Genomic DNA, 24,509 nt, shown 5'->3' on the forward strand with positions numbered 1-24,509 from the left:
AAAGTAAAGAGGAAACTGCTCAGATTCACAGAATGTAAAACAATGTGTAGCACATGATGATGGATAAACCAGGCATTCTGATCGTATTAATGTTTTTTTTTTGTATTTCACCAGGTTCTGCAAAGCCTAAACATCACGGTAACAATGTCTCTACTCACTGGCAGCTCTGGGTCAACTACTGTATATCAACAGTTACTGTACTTCAAGACCTCCAAGGTCCTAAGACTTCTCTCACTTGCCTGCATGTGGCGTTCATGTAACTCCTGTTAAACTTAGAAAAATACAAGATTAGTTTTCTGCCCAAATTCTGAAGAACAGGTGGAGGGATTAGGAGTAAACCAGTATTGTAGTGTCAGATATTGTCTACTTTGTGTTGTAAAGGACTATGAAAGTTACTCTGAGTACCACACTTGAAATTGCAGATAACTAAACAATTTGGATATAGGAATGTTGTAAATTTTAATGAGGTTGAGTAAAGAGAAAATATGTTTGTAAAATCAGCATTAAATTAGAGTTGTCTCTAAGTATTTTTCATCTTACAAAAGTTAAAATGATAACAGTTATGCTGAGCTGAGCAGTATCCTCTCATCCATGAGCGGGTGCAACCTTCCTTCAGCGTGGCCATTCAGTTGGCGGTTAGTGTCATTTGATAGAGAAAAAGTAGTTCCAACATTCAACTGCTCAAAACAAGGTCTGTGGATTATCTTGAGTAACTGGGTCATGATTTCTGGAACACACCAAGTGCCATCTAGTTCCATTATACTTGAGAGAAGACAGGTAACTGTATATCTCCAAAAGTCTGCAACTCACAACAAAATTATCTAGATAAATGGCACCACAGGTAAGAGGAAAAATACATATTTTTGATTTTTGGGGTGAACTGTCCCTTTAAAGATATTTAATTCCTGCAACTACTTTAAAATTTTCACTATACAAGAGAACATATCAATTTTTTATAATACTTTTTAGCACACTTTATGGAGTTTTGTCTGATTTGTCCTGGGTGGCACAGTGGTGCAGTGTTTGGCACCGTCACCTCACAGCAAGAAGGTTCTGAGTTTGAATCCCCCAGCTGGCTCAGAGGTTTGGAGGTTTGTGGCTGGGGTAGGACCTTTCTTTCTCGTGTATATGTGGGTTCTCTCTGAATCCTCCGGCTTCCTTCCACAGTCCAAAGACATGCAGCATAATAGATTAGTTGGTGACCCTAAACTGCCCGTAGGTGTGAGTGGTTGTTTGTCTTTGTGTCAGCCCTGTGATGAACTGGCGATTTGTCCAGGGTGAACTCCACCTCTCACCTAATGTCAGCTGGGATAGGCTCCTGCCCTCCTGCCAGGATAAGGAGTTACAGACAATGGATTGATGGAATAATGCCATACCTTATACAGCTCTTACCCACAGCTGGTGCAAATGCTAACAGACAGATACTCACCTACCACACTTTGGTTAATGATCAAAAGACTTGGTTTTGGGTTTACTGAAGAAAAAGAGCTCAGTGTCGGGCCTTGTAATGTCTGGATGTGCAAACATGGGCGTGTGTGTGTGTATAAATACATGTCACGAGACATGTAAATGCAATAAAAGGACTAAATGTAGGGCAACCCCCTCCCAACCACTTACTGAAACACACGCACACTCCCATTGGGATCTTTTCTTCCTGTTTACTGTTACTCAATAATTCAGTTGGTCCAGAGTGGAGGTAGTTTCCACCCATGAGCAGACATGATGTGTGTGTGTGTGTGTGTGTGTGTGTGTGTCAATCTGTCAGGCCAGAGTGGTCCATTAGTATCAATGTTGTTTTTGACGACAGTTAGCTCATAAGTGCATGTATTGATCTGCGAGCATATTGACGTCCATTTTTCCATTTGCACGCTAAACAGCAGATGAAAGGGAGACATCTGGTGTTTGAAGCTTCCTGTCACTTCTTCACTCGCTGTCCCAGTAATACTCCATTGAATTAGGGCAGCAAATATTTTTAGTCTGCACCACCAAAAGTGAAAATGTGCTGCCTGAATCTCTGTAAACATACTTAATGCGAGATGTCGTTGCATACACACTCACAGCGAGGGAGTGTAACCCCTCCTGACTACAGTAAGCACCCAGTTTCCTCCCTTAGTCCATCATTGCATCAGATGCTTTGATGTGCCTCAGTGCTCGGCCAAAAGTCCCAATCAGCTAAGAGTTTATCCGCAGCTCCCTGGTTTAGAGCTTTTAGACCTGCATTTATTCAACTTGAGAAATTAGGAGAGATTACACTGAGGGAGGACGGGGTGAACATAAGGAAAGTTTAGAATATTTTTACCACTTGAACTTGCCATCAGACAGCCTTTTATGATAGGAAACTGTAGTTAAATAAGCCAAATATTGCTCTCTCCAAAGCAACCAAACTCCCATGAAACTGAGATACAAAACCACAAAAATATGAAAGCTGAGGAGGGCTGTTGTTATATTTGCTTTTTCAGGATCATAAATTAGTTATCTCACGATATTATGACCATTTTTTTCTTGTGCTAAGTGTATAATTAAGTTGTTATCTTGAAAAAAAACCCAACTTTGTTATCCTGAGGCAATTAACTCATGAGCACATTCACATTTCATTGTACAACCTCTAAACAAGGTAGCTGCTTTAAATATTATGCCAACAAAGCATGCATAACAAACCTATCTACCAGTATGTGCTTCAAATATTATTTAGGTTCAATCAGACAAGATGACAACAACAGAATAAAGATCCCATCAGTTTGGTAGATTTATAGGGTCTTATACAGTATAGACAGGGCCTTGAGACTGGCAGTGGTGGGGAGGTGGGATGACAAAGCAACATAGAGCCTGTTTACACCTGGTGTTAACATGCGTCTTGGATGATCCAATCACAAGTTGACACCTTTTAGCACAGGTGCGAATGCGCCCAAGACACATTGAGGACGCATTGAGTCAGTCAGTCAGTCAGACCATGTTCAGAGGTTGTCTAGCTGGCTACATGTCATCACATTGTTTCAGCAGTGTGCACACAGTGTGTCTCAGACTGGAAGGACCACCCACTCAGCTGACATCCTGTAGCTACATCATTGGTTCACTGTAATACAGATGTTTTGGCTCTGTTACCTGTTGGGATAAGCAGTGAATGTTTGTGAGCAGACTAGTAACCACTATCATCCAGACTCCCTTAAAAAAATCACACAGTTTTGAGAATTGTTGAGTACAGAGAAACTTTATAAACTTTATGAAACTCCGTCTTTGACATATTCTTAATTATTTGTGCCTTATTGTGAATTCAGCAAATGTTAGAGGCTGCAATGAGAGCAGAGAGAGAGAGAAAAGGGTACAGTGGTTCAAATACTCTTCAATTAAGATGATCACTGGTTGATACACTTAGTAATAAAGGTGCTAACTAGAACCATAAAGGGTTCTTCAGCTTGTCCCCATAGGAGAACCCTTTGTGGTTACTGTTAGAGCCTTTCATAATGGTTGGTTCCACTGTGAATCCCTTCAGAGAGTTCTACCTAGAACCCATCATAAAGGGTTATACCTAGAACCATCCACCTTCTAAGGGCGCTAACAAGAACCCTCATTCAGGAAGAACCCTTTGGAACTCTTATATCTCAGAGTTTAGCCTACCTGCAAACAAATCCCAGTAAAAATCGTCAGAGCCTCAGGGTGACAAACTGTCTTTCTGCTTCAACTTGTGCTAGAAATTCATTTTGCAACTATCATTCATAAGTTAGATTCACTCTAAATGCAAATCTATAAATGTGTTGTTGGCAGTGGTCAATTCTCCACTTTCAATAAAAGAAGAAGAAGAAGAAGAAGAAGGCATTGTTTAAACTGCAGATCTTTATTTGAAGAGGGTTACTGCAGTCAGTGTATTACCTACAGTTGTGCCACCAGTTGAGAGAAGCAGCAAGAGCGGTGTAAGAAACTAGGCATAGACAGTCAGTGGCAAAATGTTTTCAACCCCCTAAAACAAGTCAATTTCAGTTTTAGTGTACACTATATTTAGAATACTGTCGCTGCTTTACTTGCCATGAGATATCCTTTTTGTGATGTGAAACAGCTATTATATAAGCCAAATATTGCTCTCTTCAAAGCCAACAGACTCTTTGGGGGAGAAAAAATGTAATTTTATCTCAGAACACAGTAGTTGCTGGTCTACCATTGTTGTTTGACTTTGGTGAATTCGAACTAGCCCTTTGAAACACTGAACTGATCGAGGCAGTGGTAGTGTGGTGGTGGAAATAGCTCACTTTAATGAACAATATAACTTTAGTTTCCCATTGCAAAGGGCTGTCAGACTGCAAGGAAAAGAGGTGAAAATATTCTAAATATAGTGGACCTTTAAACTGATTTTTTAGATGCCAACAACAAACAGTAGTTTACTGCTTAGCTTCCTACACCAGGATTCCTGCTGCTTCTCCAAACTGGTTTTCATTCACTGACTGCAAAACACTGCAGGAGCATAGTCCTGACTGTTCATTCATTTATGTATGTTTCATCACCATGCTCTAAAAAAATATGGACAGGACATCTTCCCATCCGTGCAGCATTAAATTCAGTTTGATACTGGCTGTGTTGGAACAGAACCTGGGAGCTTTTGGATGCCAGATAAAACTTTCAATATTAAAAATCAGAATTATCTGTGACCCTGACAAAGGCTGCCTGTTAACAGGAAATAAATTCAGTGACACCTGCGGCGTTTGCCTGAGGGCTGCCAGACAAGTCATTATTCTCACCTGCAGTAGGAAGCATCCTAAATAAAGCAGAGACCAGGACCAAAACATGATGTAAAGTAATAACACAGTTACCTCATCTTCTGTCAGTTCAATCTTTGTTGGGAAAAGTGCACGATAAGACAGTGAGAGTGCAATATTCTGTGTTGAGAATCACATCTAGTTACATCCCAGCAGAAGTGGACACAGTGACAGAGGTCAGATAAACACACTTGAACACACTCAAACAGATTGTTTGAGCTGCCGGTTTATGATTGGACAGCTGTCAAATAATCATAGTTCCTCACAGCTCACATCTAGTATTACTGATTATTACTTGTCACAGACTATGACTGAGGCTAATCATCTTAATATAAGAGTGATTTTTCTGTCTGAGATTGTTTAGTTTGAATATTTTTTAGATCTAAAGAGGTGAAAATAAAATATAAGTCGGAGAAAACAGCAGATATTCTTTTTCTTTTGTCCGCTTAATTTTCTTATGACCTCTCAGATTTGATTTGGGCAGCAATGTCTTTTTAAAAATCATGACCTTGTTTGTCCATAATCCACAGACCAATTGTCTTTCTGCAGTCTACTGGTACTACTTTCTTTCTAATGGAAAGAAAGTAGTTTGTATATGAATGGTTTGTGGATTATCTTGACTAACTGAGTCACGACTTTTGGAAGGAGACACTGGTTTTGAATTTTGCAATACTTTTTCTTTTTTCTTTCTTTTTTTTTTTTTTTTTGTGCTCTACAAGCTGAGTGCCATTCAGTCCCATTATACTGGAGAGATGGCAGACACCTCTACAGCCAATATCTCCACAACTCTGCAACTCAGTCCAAAATAATCTAGATGGATAAACAGCACTACAGGCCAGGTGGAAAATATATTTTTTGATTTTGGGGTTTTGGGGTCCTCTGAAGGACATTTCTGCCAGCTGTTTCTGTGCAAAGCTAACTAAGTCTGTTTTGTCGTTACATCTTTTACATTGTTTTTTTTATCTTTTCACGCAGTTCTTGCTTTGTTACATTGCTTCCATCTTATTACGTCTTTTACGTCATTTTCATCTTCTCAAGTCGTTTTTGTCTTGTTACGTCCTTTATATCATCTTTGTCTTTTGTATGTTATTTTTGTGTTCTTACGTCTGTCATGCGTGATGGGTAGTGATGGATACACCAAGAAACCGTCTTTTTCTGAAATCTACTTTAGTACAGTAACGAAGTATTTGTACTTACATCCCATTTTTGATAGAGGTCCATCGGAAAATGTGTATCTGACCATGGTGACACTCGTTCCATAATCTGAGAGTGTAAACTGACTTCTGTCCTCACATTTTCAGTAATGCAAGTGCCAACACTCACACGCATACACACAAACCAGGAACCACTGCATATTAGTGGTGGAGAGAGCAGCAGCTGCTTCTGATCTCTCTCTCTCTCTCTCTCTCTCTCTCTCTCTCTCTCTCTCTCTCTCTCTCTCTCTCTCTCTCTCTCTCTCTCTCTCTCTCTCTCTCTCTCTCTCTCTCTCTCTCTCTCTCTCTCTCTCTCTCTCTCTCTCTCTCTCTCTCTCTCTCTCTCTCTCTCTCTCTCTCTCTCTCTCTCTCTCTCTCTCTCTCTCTCTCTCTCTCTCTCTCTGTGTCTGTGCAGCTCTCCGGTGGGTCGGACTCGGTGAAGCCGCTTTTTGGCTCCGGAGCTCAAACCGTAAGAACAAGAAGGAGGCAGCGCTGAGGTAAGGAGGAGGAGGAGGAGGAGGGGAAGGAGGGATGGAGAGGGTGAAGAGAAAGAGGGGATGAAGAACAAATGCAGCTTTCAGGACATGTCTAAAAGAAGAGGCTTTAATAACGCTGTCCATAGTGTGAACACTGTCAGTGCTGCGATGTGCTGAGCTGCTGCTGGATGTTGGATGTTGTTACACTCCTGTATGTGACGGAGATGCATGTGTGTGTGTGTGTGTGTGTGTGTGTGTGTGTGTGTTAATCCCACCTGTGTTTGATTGAGCCGGTAAGTTAAGTGACACTGCGTTTGAAATGAGTGTGTCAGTGTTTGTGTTTGTGTGTGTGTGTGTGTGTGTGTGTGTCTAAGTGTGTGTGTCTACTGTACATCAATTAAGGGTGTGCGCGAAAATATGTGTGAGGGACACACGTTGTGGTGTGGTGTGAAAACATGCTACTGTCTGCGACCACAAGTGAGAGTATGTAGCTACTGTATGTGTGTGTGTGTGTGTGTGTGTGAGAGAGAGAGAGAGAGAGAGAGAAAGAAAGAGAGAGAGAGGCAGTGTGTGTGTGTGTGTGTGTGTGTGTGTGTGTGTGTGTGTGTGTGTGTGTGTGTATCAGAGAGTCTAAATTAGGCTGCAGCGCTGCTGGCAGTGTGTGTTTGGGGAGAGGAGCGGTCCTGTGAGGATGTACAGACCACAGACAGCTGTTGGAGACAGCGTGATATATACTGTATACATCTTTGTTCTCATGTAGATGTGTATCACCACCATCCCTCAAACCAAAACTCTACAAACTTGCATCATGTTGGAGATTTGATGTTGAAGATTGTTGGGATTAAATTATATTGGATAGTAATATGTGGCCTGGTTGTATTTACAGTATGGGCTGTCATGTCCTGTTCTGTCTGATTGAACTCAGATTTTGTGCCCAGAAGTATCAGGACACGCCTGCTTACTTACTTTTATGCGGTCCTGGTTTTGGTCTGTCTTTCGTGGTTTGTGGCTGAGCTCCCTAAATTCGAGTTAAAGGTCCAGTGCATAAGATTTACAGGGTTTTATTGATAGAATACTGCAGAAATTGAATATTATCTGGGGGTGATTTGCTGGGTGGGATCTATATATCCCTGTCTCTGGTGGAATATTTTTTATTCCTGGTGGGGACAAAACTGATAGTGATTAATGCTACTTCATCAAAAAATACTAAAAACATCTTTGCAACATGAGAATAATCTACAGTGCAAACAACAACAAAATCACAGATGGACTGTCACTGTCAGTAGAATAGTTTTCCTCCTTCTCTGCCCAGAAATTTGTAGAGATGTGGGTGAAAGAACAATGGCACGCTGCAATGACCCCTCTACAGGAAAGCAGAAAAAGAAGACTGAAGTCAACAAAGTAGACTGTTACTGTAGACTGTTTATTTTTATGTTGACAGCATGTTCTGCTGTTGCATTTTGACAATATTTTCTATTAGATATAAAAGTTCCCGTATGCCTGGTTGAGTGGTGCCATCCATGTTACTGACAAGAGAATTTACTGTAATTCTGGCATGTTCAATTGCCGTTTAAAACTATGTACACAACAAAAAAAGGTCAAACATTTATTTAAAAAATAATTTAATTCAGTGGTTTAAGTTCATGTTTGAAATTGTTTTATGAAAGTTCCTAATTATTCTTTCAAAAACGCCCCGATTTTTTTGAAAAATCACACCTGAATATAACGTTCACACGCATGTTTTCATCATTAGAAAATAAGCAATGTGTTTTCGTTACCTTAGAATGAGTCGTTTATATCTACAGAGGGCCCAGTCCTCTTCCACAGAGGGTGCCATGTTGCACTGCCATGTTTCTACAGAAGCCCAGAATGGACAAACCAAACACTGACGCTAGAGAGGGACTGTCCAAGCGTGTTCTCATTCTCCCCTGGTTTTGTCACTGCCCCTCCGTGACTCATACAGAAGCACATGGTACCTGTTAATGGCTGAAATTGGACGTTTACAGTGTTTTACCTTGTGCTGCTGTATTGTTGTATTTAACAAGTTGGGATGAGGAGGGGAGCAGGAGGGGGAGATGAGGTGTTCGTCACTGCTAGATGCCACTAAATCCTTCACACTGTTCCTCTCTGGGAACTCACAATGCTCCATCATTCTGTACAGTGATATTAAGTGTATATTGAATAAAGTTAGTGAATTGAATAGAGCTCACAAAGAGTTGAAAACCATAAAGAACTGCTTTTCACAGTTTGGGTGTGAAAGAACCTGACTGGCCTGCACAGAGCCCTGAGTTCAACCCAATCCAACACTTCTGAGATGGACTCAGACTCTGACTGTGAGCCAAGATTATTTCACTCAACATGAGCGTTGGATCCCATTGACGCTCTTGTGGCTGGATGGGAGCAAATCTCTGCAGCCAGGTCCCAACATCATGTGGGAAGCCTGAAACCAGAAGCATCACATCAATTTGGTTGTTTCTTTTCAGCAACAGAACCTTTATCATTATCCTCCCCGTACATAAAGATGGCAGGCCGCTGGATTGATGGCGTCCTTTATTTTACAGCTGTCCCACAGTGTAAAACATCCAGACATCCTCATCCAGTCTCGCCTGGGGCGTAGAAGATGGGTGGTGAGGAGAAAACTGTGTGTGTGTGTGTGTGTGTGTGTGTGTGTGTGTGTGTGTGTGTGTGTGTGTGTGTGTGTAGCACTGTGGCGAGTCCACGGGGAAAATGATAACAGAGACTTAAGAGACAGCGAGAAGTCTCACTCTGCGTCTACTTCCTGTCATCACAGCATGTGACGAGAAGAAAGAAGCTCAAGGTGCAATCAGGTTCATTTAGAATAATAATGAGAGACAGTCACAAAAATAAATGTCATGTTTTTCTTTCACTCATCACCTGATTTTCTAAATCTTCGAGTCTTGCAGGTTATTTCTGGATAAAATGTTTCAGAGCAGTATAGTGAAGGGTCACCACGAGTAACAAGGACAAATGTTTCAACCTTCATCAGTCTGTGTGGCCTCGTAATCTGCTTTATGTGTTTCTATGTCAGTGCTTGATTTGTGCTGTGTAACTGATGCATCTTACCTGTTTAAAAGTTTGGACTGTGACTGTAGCAGCACACTGATAATAATAAAATAATAATAATAATAATACTCATAACAACCTTATTTATATAGCACCTTTAAAAACAGCATTTACAAAGACCTTTGACAGACAAAGCAAAAGAGCAGGACCCTGGAGGCAATATAACAAATGAGAGCCAACAGTACAACAGAGAGCCGACAGAGTTATAGTCGCTTAATATGAGGAAAGGAAAAATAAAAGTGCCATGTTGAAATAGGAGCCTTAATCAGTTTATGGTAACCATTTTCTGTGAAAGGTGACTCTTTCCTGGAGTCTCCTGTTGAGGAGCTGGTATATTATGTCAAAAAATGTCCAGAATCCTTTGATTTTGTCATAAAGTCAATACTTTATTATTACTTAATTTCTTCTTGCATTTTACATTCCCTTCATTAATCTTGGAGTGTCCATGGATGGATTACTAAATGGGCCAGCTGGGCACAGGCCCAGAAACCCCAGGGGTCACCTGCAAAATGTCTCTGAAAGAGACACAAAACATAGACAGGGAAAAACAAAGCAACTAAAAGAGACATATGACTGGTAGACAAACAGACATAAAAAGACCACAAATGCAAAACGATTACAAAGGGAAGCAAAATGACTTCAAAGAGACACAAAATGGCTACAAATAAACAAACACAAAGATATAAAACAACTAGGGAGACTAACCCAACTAAACCCAAAATTATTTCAGAGAGATGCGAAACCACTACAAAGAGACATTTGAAAACAACAAAGGGCACAAAACAAAAAGACAGAGAGGTGCTACAAACAAATGAAAAGTGGCTACAGAGATATGCAAAAGAGCCACAGGGAGGCATACAATGACCACAAAGAGACAGAAAATGACTATAAACAGAAGCAAACCAACTTCAAGAGAAAAACTACAAAGACACACAAAACAACTGCAAAGAGACAGACATAAAACAAAGACATGCAATGTGACTACAAACAGATGCAAAGCAATGAAAAATAAAAGCAGAATGACTTCAAAGAGACACAGTACAAAGAGATATTTAGCAAAGAGTTACAAAATTACTACAAATAGACACAGAGCTACTGCAAACGTAAAATGAACCATGACCACAAAGATACATAAAATGTTCAAAGAGAGAGATAAAACAACTACAAAGATACACAAAATTAGACAATAGACAAGAAGACAAGACAAGAAAAGACAAGAAAATAGACATAAAACAGCTGCAAAGAGACATTTAGCAACTACAAAGAGACACAAAACTACTACAGATAGACAGAGAGCTTCTACAAACAATGACAAAATGACTACAATGATATGCAAAACGATGAAAGAGACATAAAATAACCCAAGAAAAGGCTCAAAATGATATCAAAGAGAAGCAAAATGACTTCAAAGAGACACAAAACTACAAAGAGACATTTAGCAACTCTAAAGAGACAAACGACTGCTACAAATAGACACATGCAATCTATGCAAAAGCATCACAAATGATATAAAATATAAATGATATAAAAAGTACCACTTGTTCAGTCTGGGTGTCTTGCTTCTGTTCACCATTCAGCATCAGTAAACATGTGAGATCTTTATCCATCCTCGTCTTCATCTAATTATAGAAAAGAGATTAGATTTTACCTCAAATGTGTTTGCCTTTTTCTCTCAAGGTGACCACGCCCGACACCGGAACGTCTTTAAAGCAATTAGGGCGACTACAGCGTCTCAAACGGAGGGGATGAGACGTCCCTCTGAAACACTAAATCTCTGTGTGATCCAGGCTGATCAGACGAGCATATTCAACCCGAACATTTCATTTATATGCAAAATCAAGAGTCAGAGCGAATGTTTAGGTATTGATCACAGGCCAGCAGGTCTGCATGTGGTTTCAGGAGCAGGACTGTGAACTTGAGCATCACTGGGAAACAGATCATGTCTTTCTATACGCTGCAGGCTTGGAATACCTGTTAAGCAGATGGTATGCCACTAATGAAGACAGCAGGTTGAGAGCCATTGATTCAGAAATTGCATTCATTTCTTATCCCATTTGGATTTCCAAGCACATGCTGCATGTTCTTTTCTTCACACGCAGCAGCCCTTTGAGGCTCAAGCGTACACACTCTGTGTTTATATGTTCTCTCGCAAACAGCTGGCTGATGAGAGAGTATTGATCTAAAGAGCCAGTTGACATGGAGCTAAATGCCTGTGCCAATAGCAAACACACACACACACACATACATAGGCAATCTGCATTCACACAGAAACAAGCAACGCTCTACTTAGAGTTTACAGCCCGCCAGCATCAGAAGTTCAAACTGAAAACTGGAGCACATTGTGTTTGCAGCCATCCAAAAGTTCAATATTGATTTTGTCATGTGCATTCAGTCTAAACTCAAATATTAACACTGTAGTATGTAGATTTACTGTGATAAGGTGTACGCCTGTGGTTACATCAAGCTTACAGTAAGAGAAAAAATACTCCACTTATGAATTTTGAAGCCGTTATGTTTCTTAAGGAGTAACTAAACCCCCAAACCATTTTTTTTTCAGCTGAAAACCAAAATATATGGGCTTTTAATAGTGTTGTTGACTGATTCAGGTCCACATCTCGACATGTTAGTGCAAAGTATTTGAATTTTACATGTGTTCTAAATATAGACCTGCACCTTTTAAAATTCACTTAGCTTGTAGGAACTAGTTTTTGGTTTACAGTTGTTTACAAAGGAACTGCTATGCTCAGCTTCTCCAATGCCTTTAAAACTGTACTAAAAAAACATTCTCTAAGGTAATAATTTGCCACAAGGTGCATGTTTTGTCTACAATATACCACCTAATGCTACTTAGAAAAACACAAACTATTGAAAAGTGTTAAAATATTTTGTGTTTCAGTTATTTTTTTGCCCAGCTATTCAGAGCCTGTAGCTTTATATTTCCACACAGGGATGAGAGTGGTCTCAGTCTTCCCATCATTCTCTGGTAAAGACTAAACATACAGTATTTCTCCAAAGGTCGGATTATTCATTTGAAACAAAGGATCGGTGAACAAAAAAGTGCATGTGCTGACCCTTATTTTCCTACTGCTTGTCACTTCAAGGCTTGTGCATGGATTGCCTCGGGGCCCCAGGCCCCCAGAGGCCCCCAGTGCCCCAGTTTAACAATGCAATAATTGGTTTGGATGATCAATAGTGGCTTAGTGTTTGGAGTATGGGAATTTCGAGGCCCGTTGTCAAAATGCAGCTTTGAGACCTTTGTTAGTTCAGCTGATGTTGTGCTTACATGGTGTATATTCCTTAATTAATATGTGTTTGATCACATTACAGCTGCTGGGGGCTCAATATGCAGAGTGTGCCCCAGTGGCTTACTTGCCACAAAGACAGAGAGTTTTATTGGATGCATACAGGCTCCTTTACATCCAGCTGATTTAAACGTAGATTTGGTTATGAGCATAATAATATACACAGAGTTTACTGCCATATTCAAGGGAGTTACTTCACTCTATGATGAATTTCTTGATTGTTTAAACTCTATTTTATATCTTTTTCTTGCTGCCTTGTTGTTTTATATCTTTTATGTTCTTTTTTTTAGATATGTTATCTGTTGTATTTCTGGAATAGATGTATTTGGACTTGGAAACTACAAATGTGAACTACATTTTCCATGAGCACTCACATGACAAGGCACAGGTGTGCTCTATTTGATGTCATTAAGTGCTCTGGGATGCCCTTTGGCAAACATTTGCCTGATGACGTCCAGGATGTAGCTCTAAACATTTGCACTGGACATGAGCATGCAGAGGCTTCTTTTCTCCACATTTGCAGAGAATTTCACTGTGAGTTTGTTGATCTTCTTTTAAGTATTGACTTTACTTCATCTTGCCCAGAAAAAAAGAGAGCAGGCCCCATGTGAGAGGTTAGAGAGGGAGATTTTAGGTTTTTATTAAAAATTTAGCCAGTTTAACTGGACTTCAGCTCAGCCTTCAATCACAACTGTGCCGCAAAACCCATAATTCCATCTTCAAATAACTTTATTTCCTGAGATAAAGCAGATTGCCAGAGAATCTGAATCATTGTGAGGTGCTCAGCTTTTTCTTTTTTGCACAAAGAGATGTTGATTGCAATGATAAATCATTTAAAATGGATTAAAATTCTGGGTTATGTGTTGAGAATATGAACTTTATGAATGGAGATACAGACAATATGGTCAATTTGTTTATCCCATTTTGTAAAAAGTGGACATTTAACTGCAACAGCAAGAAGCCCTTGCAACTTGTAAACTATTACAAAGCTGATACTTGCCATAATTATCATCTTTTTTTGTAGTTTGCAATCAAAGTTGGAAGTAAGTTCATTTAAATTGAGTTAGGAATGTTCCTCTGATTTTCAGCACAACTTTATTTTGCACATTCATGGTGTTGTATTCAGCCATTAAGGAAAGCAGCTGACTGAAGATGAATGTGCTTTGATGAGGAAGTGAAAGGCAGTTTCTTCTTCCATTAAAGACAGAGTAAATGGAGAGAGAACTGGTCCCACTTCTGGTTTAGGATGTACATAATAAGATGAGACATTGATGCTAGTTCAGTCTGACAAGGAGAGAGAGATATGGAGGGATGGAGGAGGTAGAGTCTGAAGTCGGAGGGTGAAGCAGGTCTGTTTGGATGGGTGTCTTTTCAGTTCACATCATCTATTTTTCTATTTTACTTTTCTCTCCTCTTCCTGCATCCTGCCTTTTGTTGTCCTTGATTTCTTCTCTTTTCTACATGCGCTCTTCTCTGTTATTTCTCTTCTCCCTCCTCCTCTGCACCTCTTCTGTTTCTCAGTTTGTCTCAGCTCATCTGTCCTCAGGTGTCAATATTTTGACAGCTTTCAGACCATCAGAAAAGAGCCGGCAGGCCTGAGTTATAGGATGGCAGTTGTGTGTGTGTGTGTGCATACAGCATTGTTCTACTGGTGTTTCTGTGACTTATGGCTCTGTAATGTTATATTGAAATGACATGGAGCTTTCTTTATGCTTTCTTAATCAAATATATACACACAGTTTTGTTTTTGCACTCTGTGAGCAATTTATTTGAATAATTTATGCCTTCTTTGTGCATTTGTCTTTACTTAGTCTAGGATATTCTAAATTAATTTCGTTTTTCACAATCAACCAAATGACACACAGATAACACTGAAGATTAAAGGGACAGTTCACCCCTAAAAGTTTTGGAGATATTACATAGAGATGTCTGCCTTCTCTCAAATATAGTGGAACTAGATGGCCCTTGGCTTGTGGTGCGCAAAGTGGTTTTGTACAAGAACGTTTAAGAAAAACTCAACAGCAATGTCTCTTTCCAGAAATCATGACCCAGGTTCTCAAGATAATCCACAGAACATGTTGTGAGCAGTTTCAATCAGGGACAGGAAACTTCAGGAAAATAGTCACTACATGAAACTGCTGTCGAGACAGACGGCAGACATCTATTTAGTCTTTATCTCCACAAATACTATCTGGATGGGAAATTGCACTATAGCCAAGAGGAAAAAAATATGTGTTTTTAATGTAGAGGTAAACTGTCCCTTTAATGTGCAGGGAGGGGAAAAGGGGTTTTATTTGCTACCTTTACCCAATTTAAAATAAAACAAATTTATATTGTTAAAACATATGTTTTTGACATAGAAAAATTAAAGAAACTTATGAAAAAGAGATTAAAGTCATATGCTCTGTACGACGACATCTGGATGGCAGCATATGTTCCAGGACGTCCCGGCTTATTTCAAGATGATGGCAAAACAAGTCTGCATATGTTGCAGCAGCGTGGCTTTGTAGAAAAAGAGTTCAGGTACTAGACTGACCTGCCTGCAGTCCACATCTGTCTCCCATTGAAGTATGTGATGCATTATGAATCACAAAATACAATTAGTGTCCTCAGTTCTCAAATACTTACTGAGTGTTTTTAAAAGAAAAGGCGATGTATCACAGTGGTAACCATGCTCATGTCCCAGCTTTTGTTGATCGTGTTGCAGGCATCAAATTCAGTGTAGTGAATGTATATTTACAAAAAACAATGAAGTTAATCAGTTTGAACTGTAAATATCTTGTCTTTGTACTATAGTTATCATGATCCTGTTTTTTATTTATATTTTACCCAGTGTACCAACTTTTTTAGAAATGGGATTTGTGTATTCTTTTATCCTCTTTGTAAAACAAGTATGTACAAGTCATAATGTCACTATCTATGATGGCAAACAAGCTTGTAATGGTCTTCTGGTATCTTATAAATTATTGACATGAGTGAGTATAAAAGAAAGAAGGTGCAAGGAAAGAAAAGACCAAAACTTAAACATGATGTCTTCTGTTCTCCTGGTACTTCAATCTCATGTGACAGCAGAGGAGGGGGAATTGCAAAGGAAAGATAACAGAGAAAACTAGGAGAATTTATGATGCCTTCATTTCATCCATCTTGCGCCTGCTGACAGAAGACAAGAAAAAAGACAGAGATGGGAGACTGGTGCCCAGCGGTGAGTTGTACTGTCTAATTTATCTCTCCCTCTCCCTACAGCAGCTTCTAGACACCGAGGACAGAGCACATAAAGGAGGAGGAAGAGAAAAACTGACAGAGATAAGGAGGAGAGGATAACTTGACGCTGGAGAAGAAGACCGAAAGGGAGACTGTAGTGATGGCTGAGGCACCTCAGCAGCAGCAGCAGCAGCAGCAGCAGCAGCAGCAGCAGCAGGAGGAGGAGAAGGAGAAGGAGAAGGAGGAGGAGAAGGAGGAAGAGCAGCAGCCGCTGCCGAGCACTGTGGAGGCGACAGAGACCGATGAAGGGCCTGAAGAACCAAAAGAAAGTGTTTCGATGACCCCACCCCGACCTCTGCTGTCCATGAGGTCCATGAGCAGCGTGGACCCAGATGACGACTCCCCCAACATGATTGTCTACAGAAAGGTAAGAGCGAAAACAAAATGTTGTTTTAACGTCGTCTGTTTTATTGATGGATTTGTGAAGTTTGTGATCCGGTGCTGCTGAGAACTAAAGACTGGGAACAAAGGTGAATATTTGAGTGCAAGGTTTTACTTTTGAAGAACTTGGTTGCTATTGTTGGTACTTCAGATTCAAGAGAGGCATTTGAATCCCCACTGGCAGTGTTGTGTAGATTTTTTTTTTTTTTTTTTTTTAACCATGCCACCCTTGCGTATCTCTCTAAAACACTGCGGGTCTCATGCCACCCTGTACTTGCTGCATATATGAGTATCCTTTTCAACTTAAGATGCCACCATGGATATCTAAAAGAATTTACTTTAACAAATTAAGACACTGATGTAAAACTTACATTAGATAATATCAGAATTAAAGGTACAATATAGGACCATTATTACTCAAGTAAAGGAAGTCAATTATTTAACTTAAACTACTGTTTGAATTTATCCTGATCAAACATGAAATTACCTTACATTTTAGACAGTAAACACGCTGATATGACTCAATACATTTATTCATTTACATTCATCAGTCACTTCATTTTGTGCTCCTTAGCTTAGTGCTACTGCCTTGTTTGACAGTTTTTTCCTTCAGACGAAGCATTCTGTTGGGGGTCAGCAAACTTTCCATATTCATGAAAACACAGAAACCAAGTACCTTTCATCCATAGACTGTGCAGTAATTAGCAGACGTAGCCACGGTAAAGGAATATGCATTGCCATGTCTCTATTCTGATTAGATTTGAATGCTTTATCTATCATCTATTGTACTGTAAATAGGAGCGTATTTCACAAAATGCACATCACGCCATACTGAAGAAGACCTGAACTAGCGATTGAAACCTTAAAACTCATTAGGAAACTGTTAACTGAGGTAATAAATCAAGTGTGAAGTAGGATAACCTTCTAATATACTTCTAAACAATCAGATTTCTTTTTGCAACCAGTGAAGTCGCCCCCTGCTGGCTATTAGAAACAATGCAAGTTTAATGTATTTACACATCAGCTTCATCTATTTTCCTTTTGACATTAGTTCCTTTAGTTGGCAGGTCCTCCAGCACCCACTTTGGAGACCATGCTGTAGAACAGGGTTTCCCAAAGTGGGGTGCAGCAGCTGCCCTTAGTGGGATGGTGAGAGAGAAATTTCATGGTAGTGCAATGGTGGAATTTTGGTGTTCTTATTATTACTATTACTGGGTTACTGAAGCCTACTCTGTCTGTCTGCCTTCAATCAGTGTGAAAGTCGACTGTATCTGTTTCTGAGCCTGTGCATGTATCTTGACGCAGCAGATTGTGTGTAGTTTTATTGCACTTTAATTCAGATTGTTGCGATATCTTTAACAGGTATGAATGTGCTGTGTTGCTTTATTTTTAAGGTGTTGGGTTTCGGGGTGTATCACCTTGCTCGTAATGTACAAATGGATGCATGGCTGTAGAAAAACTTCCACATTTAACCACAAACTGTACTGTAGTTACTGGCCAACCTTTCAGAAGTAGGTATCAATCAGAATAATTGTATAAGGAATGTAGGTTATAATAGCAGTAGTGTGACCAAGACATTAATCATACTGCACAAAGCTTTTTAACATGAATGATTTGTTACCGAAGCTACAAAATGTTAACACTGTATTTTTCATTTTTGAGATGTTAGGTCAGATCTGCTGGATTGCCTTAAGGCACAAAACAGTGAGGGAGCCACACTATTGTTGTTCTGGAGCAAAGTGAGCTAAAACTGTCACTGAGTTTCTGGACAGATGGTGAAAGGAGTGAAAGATGGATTTCAAAACAAAGCTGACAACATGTTTTTTCTTGGTCAGTAAAGGCCAACTTATTACATTTTGTGAGTGAGTGGTTTAGGAAACAAGTAGCAGGATCTGTTTCTGACAAGCGTGGGATTTGTGAGTTATGTGGGCTACATTTTGAGAGAATGAACAGTGGAAATGGTACACAAGATACTAACTCAGCCACCTCTGGTCTCGGGTAGACAAAAGGTCTGGTTTGTTAAACATCAGGAAAGAAAAAAACCTGCAAGATACTGGTCGTTTAGCACCAGATCTCTAGTATCGTGTACCTCACATCTCAATGTTTAATGTTACACAGAACCAAGTATAGGACCTGGGATTCTGCAGGCTGCTACTTTCTGGCTGACCCTGAACCTTGACCTCACGGTGAAATTGGAAAGAAAATATACTATTTCTCCTATGGGAATCTATAAAGTGTGTCATTGTATATCATCCGAAACTGAATAAAACACAATGGCAATAACTGAATCTATTCCAGAGGCAATCTTCCTTCCTCTAAAATGATCCGGGCCTGAGCATGAATCCAGGGACACATGAATATAGACATCATCCCCCTGCAGTGTTTTATCATGATAGATGAACTGTGAGAGTGTGAGATGGGGTTCGCATGGTGCCCTGATGCTCTGTGAGTCTGGAAGCAGCAGGGAGGAGAGCGGTGATATATCTGTCAGTGTGTGGAGGCACCAGGCCAACAATGTGGACTCGGTGTCAGTATTTCTCACAGGCAGGCAGCAAACTCACACGTTTATTTATCACGATTGTAAAAAATACAGATAGTGTAGGGAAGAAGAGATGAGACAAAGACTGAAACACAAAGACGGGAAGCTAAAGAAAAACACTGTAAATAATGTTTTAACTTAAAATACTTACTGTACAGGCTGACTTAACATTTTAAGTTGATTGAACTTGAAAAGACAAGTTGTAATTTGTGACGATTCTAAACAAATAAACTTTTTAGTCAAATAAACTTCATATTAATTCAGTTGTACTTGAAAATATCTTCAATAGTTGTAGATATTAAGTCGAGCCAACAATGCTAAACAATAAAATTATATATTTTATATATTTTTATTTTAATTAATATAGATTCAAAACAAATAACTTGTATATTTATGTTAAGTTAATTTATATTGATTCAAAACAAACTTTTCTTGCCAAATACACTTGATATGAATTCAGTTTAATTAACTTTAAAAAAATAAAAGTTGTATGTTTATGTTTTAACATTAACATTGGTTCAAAAATACACTTATATTTTAAATCAATAAACTGTATATTTATACTAACTTCATTAATATTAACTCCAAATTAAATAAATTTTTCCAGTCAAATTAATTTGATATCAATTCAGTAATACTTCAGAAAATATGCTCAATAAGCTTAAGATATTGAGTTGTGCTAGAAACCAAAATTTAATTAACTTCTAACTAACTTAACTAAGTTTTTCTTAAATTGATATTGATTCAAAACAAACAAACAACAAATAAATCTGATATTAATTAAGTTGTACTTGAAAAACATGTTCAGTAAACTTAGAATATTAAGTTGAACCAATAATTCTTCAGTCGCACTGACAAATACAAATTGCAATGCAATGCAATTTATGCAGACAGCCTCCACAGCACAGTTAGTCAGCAGAATAAAGACAGAGCAGCCTCACGTAGAGCCTCCCAGTGGGATTTGTGTCTCAGCAACACAAATTAAAACTTAAGTCACCGTGTTGCTTTGTGTTTCACCTTGAACTAGTTGCTTGTGTTGGACGCTGTGCCTTCATCTGTTGCCTCAGAACGTGGCAGCTGGGAGCTTAAAACTTTTGTCAGGTGTCTGTAGAAAGCTGCATTTGAAACACTGGACTAGACTGTTTTGCTGTTCATCCAAAAGGCTCCAGTAGTTCACATTGTTGGGTTGAATAATGCTGATATTTATGCCTGTCAGATGACCACACCCACCAGTATTTGTAACTGGGATAAATACTGGTATTCTATTCCCCACAATAGTTCAAAATGAAGAACCCTTTGTGATTTAAGTTCAGATTAAATGATGATGCCTTTTAACCCTTTTATATCACGTTCCATTGCTTTGCATCTTAATAAGAAAGTCATGGGAAATCCATTCATTTTTGTCTTTGCGCAAAACAAAATATGTTTATGCAAGCTCGAGCTAACCAATTTCAAGAAATCATATCATGACATCCACCTGTCAATCAGTCTTCTACAGCAGTGCAGAGCTCACATGCAACAGTTTGGTGCATCAGTGTGTCTTTGGGTGTTTGCCACATCAAACCTTGTTCTGCTTCACCAAAAAAGTTTTTTTACGGGCCCGCTGAATAGAATTTGTTGACTTTGGGGAAAGCGATATTTTTGATAGCAGATTATTTGTGAGACGTTTTGCACTGGACCGCTTCAGCAGCCAGATAACTGCTCGCTTCATGGAGCATACTGTGGGGTGAAACCAGGCCTCACTGATTAATGTTATGGTTCAAAAGCAAAGCATACAGGACAATGACTTTATTCACTGATTTGAGTGAAACTGGGTCATGTTTTATAGAGAAAATGCTTGCTGGCTTTCTGCCCGATGTCCGTCCAGGTGCTCAGCTTCAGCAGGCTCAGCAGCTTCTCAGTAAACACGTTTCCCCAAACTTGTGGCTTTTTTGACCTCTGTCTTGATTGGCCGGCACACGTATGTTAAACCTGTTTAACGCGCACATAACTCAGCTCAAGTTTAATCCATGTTTGAAATTCATCCACTATCCAGCTTGTGAACATACCAACATTTAAAGAGCACAGCTGTCAAAGCTCACCACTTCCTAGCTGGAGGTGATGCAAAAAAGCAAGCATCTGATTGCTTCAGTTTTCCTAGATGAGTATGTCCTAACCTGCTCTGTGCATCAGAGTGATGTGTTGCTTCTTGAAAAAAAATTATCTGGTTAAAATTGATATGACATACTAATAATATTTCATCTATCTACCACTAATCTACAGCCCTATTCTAACATGGATTTCTTGCATTTTTAATATGGGCTACTTTTTAATTAATAAAATTGTGTTTATATAAGGCTTCTACAAAACAGCTGCACCTTTATTAAGTTTTGCCCAACATTGATGCAAGAAGTAATGGCTTACAGCAGGGCTACTCAATTACAAATTCAGTCAGGCCAGATTTTAAAACCAAGAACTGTAGCTGGGCCAGACATTTTCAGTGGCTGGTAAGCAGCAGGTAAAAAGGTAAAAAGTGCATAAAAAACAAACCAGCTGTATCTTAACAGAACCTGAGGTAGCAGCAATTCATTTTTTTTTCCCACTTTTGAAAAAAACATCTGACCCATCTGACCCTGGCACATCAATACAATTAATAATTGATCACCTCATCCACGACGGTCAACATGCAGTCTTTCATGGTTTGCGAGTCTGTGAATGGCCTTTTTTTTCTTGCCAGGATCCAGAACACACAGAGGGAAGCTGCTGCAGCTCTCTCTTGGGCTGTGCATGACCGCATCATCGTAGTACAGCTCCGGTTGTAAAATGCAATCAAACTCTGTACTTTTGCAGCCCTCTCCTGTGACCCGTCTGGAAAGTTTGTCTGGAAAGTCTGGTGTTTCTCAATGTGGTGCCTCTGAAGATTTTAATCTTTTAACACTGCAATGCACTTGCAAATTAAACACATCGGTTTGGCGCTTGAATTTGGCAGCAAAAAATATATATAGAAGTATTTGTCAGTCCAGGCAGGGTTCAACCGACAGTTTTCATTGCCAATTTTGCGTTTCAGAGTTGAGAAAATTGTTTTTAGAGGTTGCATTATAGGAATACTACTTCTAAGATTATCACTAGTACACACAGACTTTCACAACAACATTTAGTGCTCCAAGGCTATGCAGAGTGTGTGTAACAAATAAATTAAGACATAATTTACTAAATAAAACAAGGTTAAATGTTTTAAACATGAACTGAATTAAAAAGCTAACCAAAATTATTAGCTTGAAAAAAGAAAAGTTTATTATAGTCCAAATAATCATTGGAAAAACACAAATTTTCAAAATTTACCTGGTTGTTTTTCCCCTCAGACTCTCCATCAGGCAGTGGATGATGACATCTGTTCTGCCTTCTGTTGCTGTTTGACAGAAATAAATTTATTTCAACGAGATGCTAATGTAAGCCTGCAACAGTGTCTAAAAGGGCAAGCTGAGAAAGAGAAAAAAAAAAAAAAAAAAGAAATTTGGGCGCTCTTTAGGCTAAGCAGCTAAGTAAGCGGCCAATAAGGCAAGTAAGGCATTTTAGCTAGCAGAAAAAGCATACATCATAAATGTGACTTTTCAGTAGTTTTAACCACGACATCCTTTTCTGCAAATGAAAACCTGGTGACAAAAAATAGCAGCCTGTGTCTTGAAAAGCAGCATGTGTTCCAGCAAGATAACGAACCAGCAAGCTCAAACTGGTAAACTAGTGCTCATGTTAAAATATCCAATACTCAAACACTGACTTAAGCTGACAGGCCAACAGGAATATACAAAGTTAATTAAGCATATAATTTACCTCTGTGGCTTCACATCCATGATTTTTTTTTTTAATCAAATAAGTGACAAAACCACCACAGTCAGTCCGTTGTCCTTGTGTCACTCCTGGTGGTTCGGTTGGTGTCACATTTGAAAAAGTGCAAACTCTCCTGTTGGATTTATTCCTATTGCCCAAGTAAATTTGACTTCCTTGTGTCAGGTTATGCAGTCAGTACAGTAGTTCAGTTAATTTTACTTGAGATAAGTGATAAAAATTTACATATGGAAATGAGGATACATAATCACCAAGTAACATATTAAATGAAAGGTGACATTTTAAAGTAAAAGCACTTAAATAGTAATTTCCTGTAGAATTTAAACAAACAATCAAGGTAATAACTACAGGGACAAGAATTTTTTTTTTTTTTTCAGTGTACTTGTAGTGTCTGATCATCAAGTTCAGTCCGAATTCTTTCTGTTGAATTAAAAACAAAAAGGTTCTTGATGTTGAAACTGTAGCAAAGGAAAATTCGAGTTGAGGTCTTCTTTATATCACATTTGTGAGGGGAGTGGTCCAAAATGTTAATAGTTTTAATGGATTTCGTGGTTCATCAGGACAGCCTGCATGTCCACATTAAAACCTTTACAAACAGCCACATATTAGCTGGAACTGCACACAAATACAAGCTGTCATTTTGAGAAAATGGTTTCTGTGCTCAGTGTACCTGACACAGCTCACACAGAAGCCCTTAACCAAACTATTTTTCAGTGTGTTCAATGATCGTTTCGTATGTATTATGGAACTACAGGAAAAGTCTATAATGTTTCAGAACTGACCAACCAAGATAAAATGATGATTTTCTCCTGTGGTGCCTCCATTACATCAGTTTAGCTTTTCTGAACTGCGCCCCTTGGATTAATATTAAAATCATTTGTTTTTGTAACATAAGAGGAGATTTTATAGACTTCCACTCGTTCATCAAAGGCTCAGCCTTACATTACCCATAACTGTGATATGTGTAACTCTAATTCTTACAGTAATCTAAACCTAAATCTACCTTAAAACCAAGGACTAGAAACCACTAAAACCACTGTTTAAAACAACTCTTTGAAGAACTGAGGTCTGGTCTGAATGTCTAAAGGTCACGGTATAAAACTGAAAATGGCTCTCACAAAAGATACACATACTGTACAAAAGCACACATACTCACAAACATGCTTCAAACAAGTTCATGGTTGGAGAAAATGATATTGCATCCCGCAGGTTTACAAAGATAAATTGAAACTGAACACACAATGAAACTAACAGATGTAATTAGTGGACATTCTCTCCTATGACATGTGATTTTAGTTCATTTATTTTATTGATGCGGCCTTAATCGATGAGCTTGTTGTATTGATTTCAGCATTATGACTCCGCATGTACACATTCACTGTTTCGTTCACTAGATAAAGAAGTAATTTTATTGTGGTGTCGAACGATAAGAGAAGCTGACCCACCTAAACTATGTTTTAATGTTGCCCTCAAGGGGCAGCATCAATTATCCGTCTTGCATTTGAATTTCCACAATGAAGAGGAAAATTTAAATACATTGATAACTGGCACAAAATATATCCCCATAGACTGTCAGTGTCTGTTGTATATCAGGGTGTGCAAATCTATATCTGTTGAAAGAGGCTGGAGGCACAGTAGGAACTGCAAGACACCAACAGCCACTGTCTGCTTTGATAAATGACTTCCTGATGCAGGCTGGAGAG

At 39.0% G+C, this 24,509-nt stretch overlaps 1 protein-coding gene across 1 annotated transcript in view; it reads left to right on the forward strand.

Moving 5' to 3' along the window:
* Positions 1 to 6,352: 6,352 nt before the first annotated feature.
* The window catches only part of LOC146314370 (regulator of G-protein signaling 6-like), a 130,465-nt gene continuing 112,308 nt past the window's right edge, over positions 6,353 to 24,509 (forward strand). Inside the window, exons 1-2 of the mRNA XM_084737267.1 lie at positions 6,353 to 6,435; positions 16,044 to 16,428. Of these exons, the coding sequence (XP_084593393.1) occupies positions 16,162 to 16,428 (267 nt within the window). The 5' untranslated portion in view covers positions 6,353 to 6,435; positions 16,044 to 16,161. The remainder of the gene's footprint in view (positions 6,436 to 16,043; positions 16,429 to 24,509) is intronic.

The sequence above is a fragment of the Lutjanus erythropterus genome, chromosome 15 (genome assembly GCF_056507025.1).
Source record: "Lutjanus erythropterus isolate fLutEry1 chromosome 15, fLutEry1.hap2, whole genome shotgun sequence".
Lineage (NCBI taxonomy): Eukaryota > Metazoa > Chordata > Actinopteri > Lutjaniformes > Lutjanidae > Lutjanus > Lutjanus erythropterus.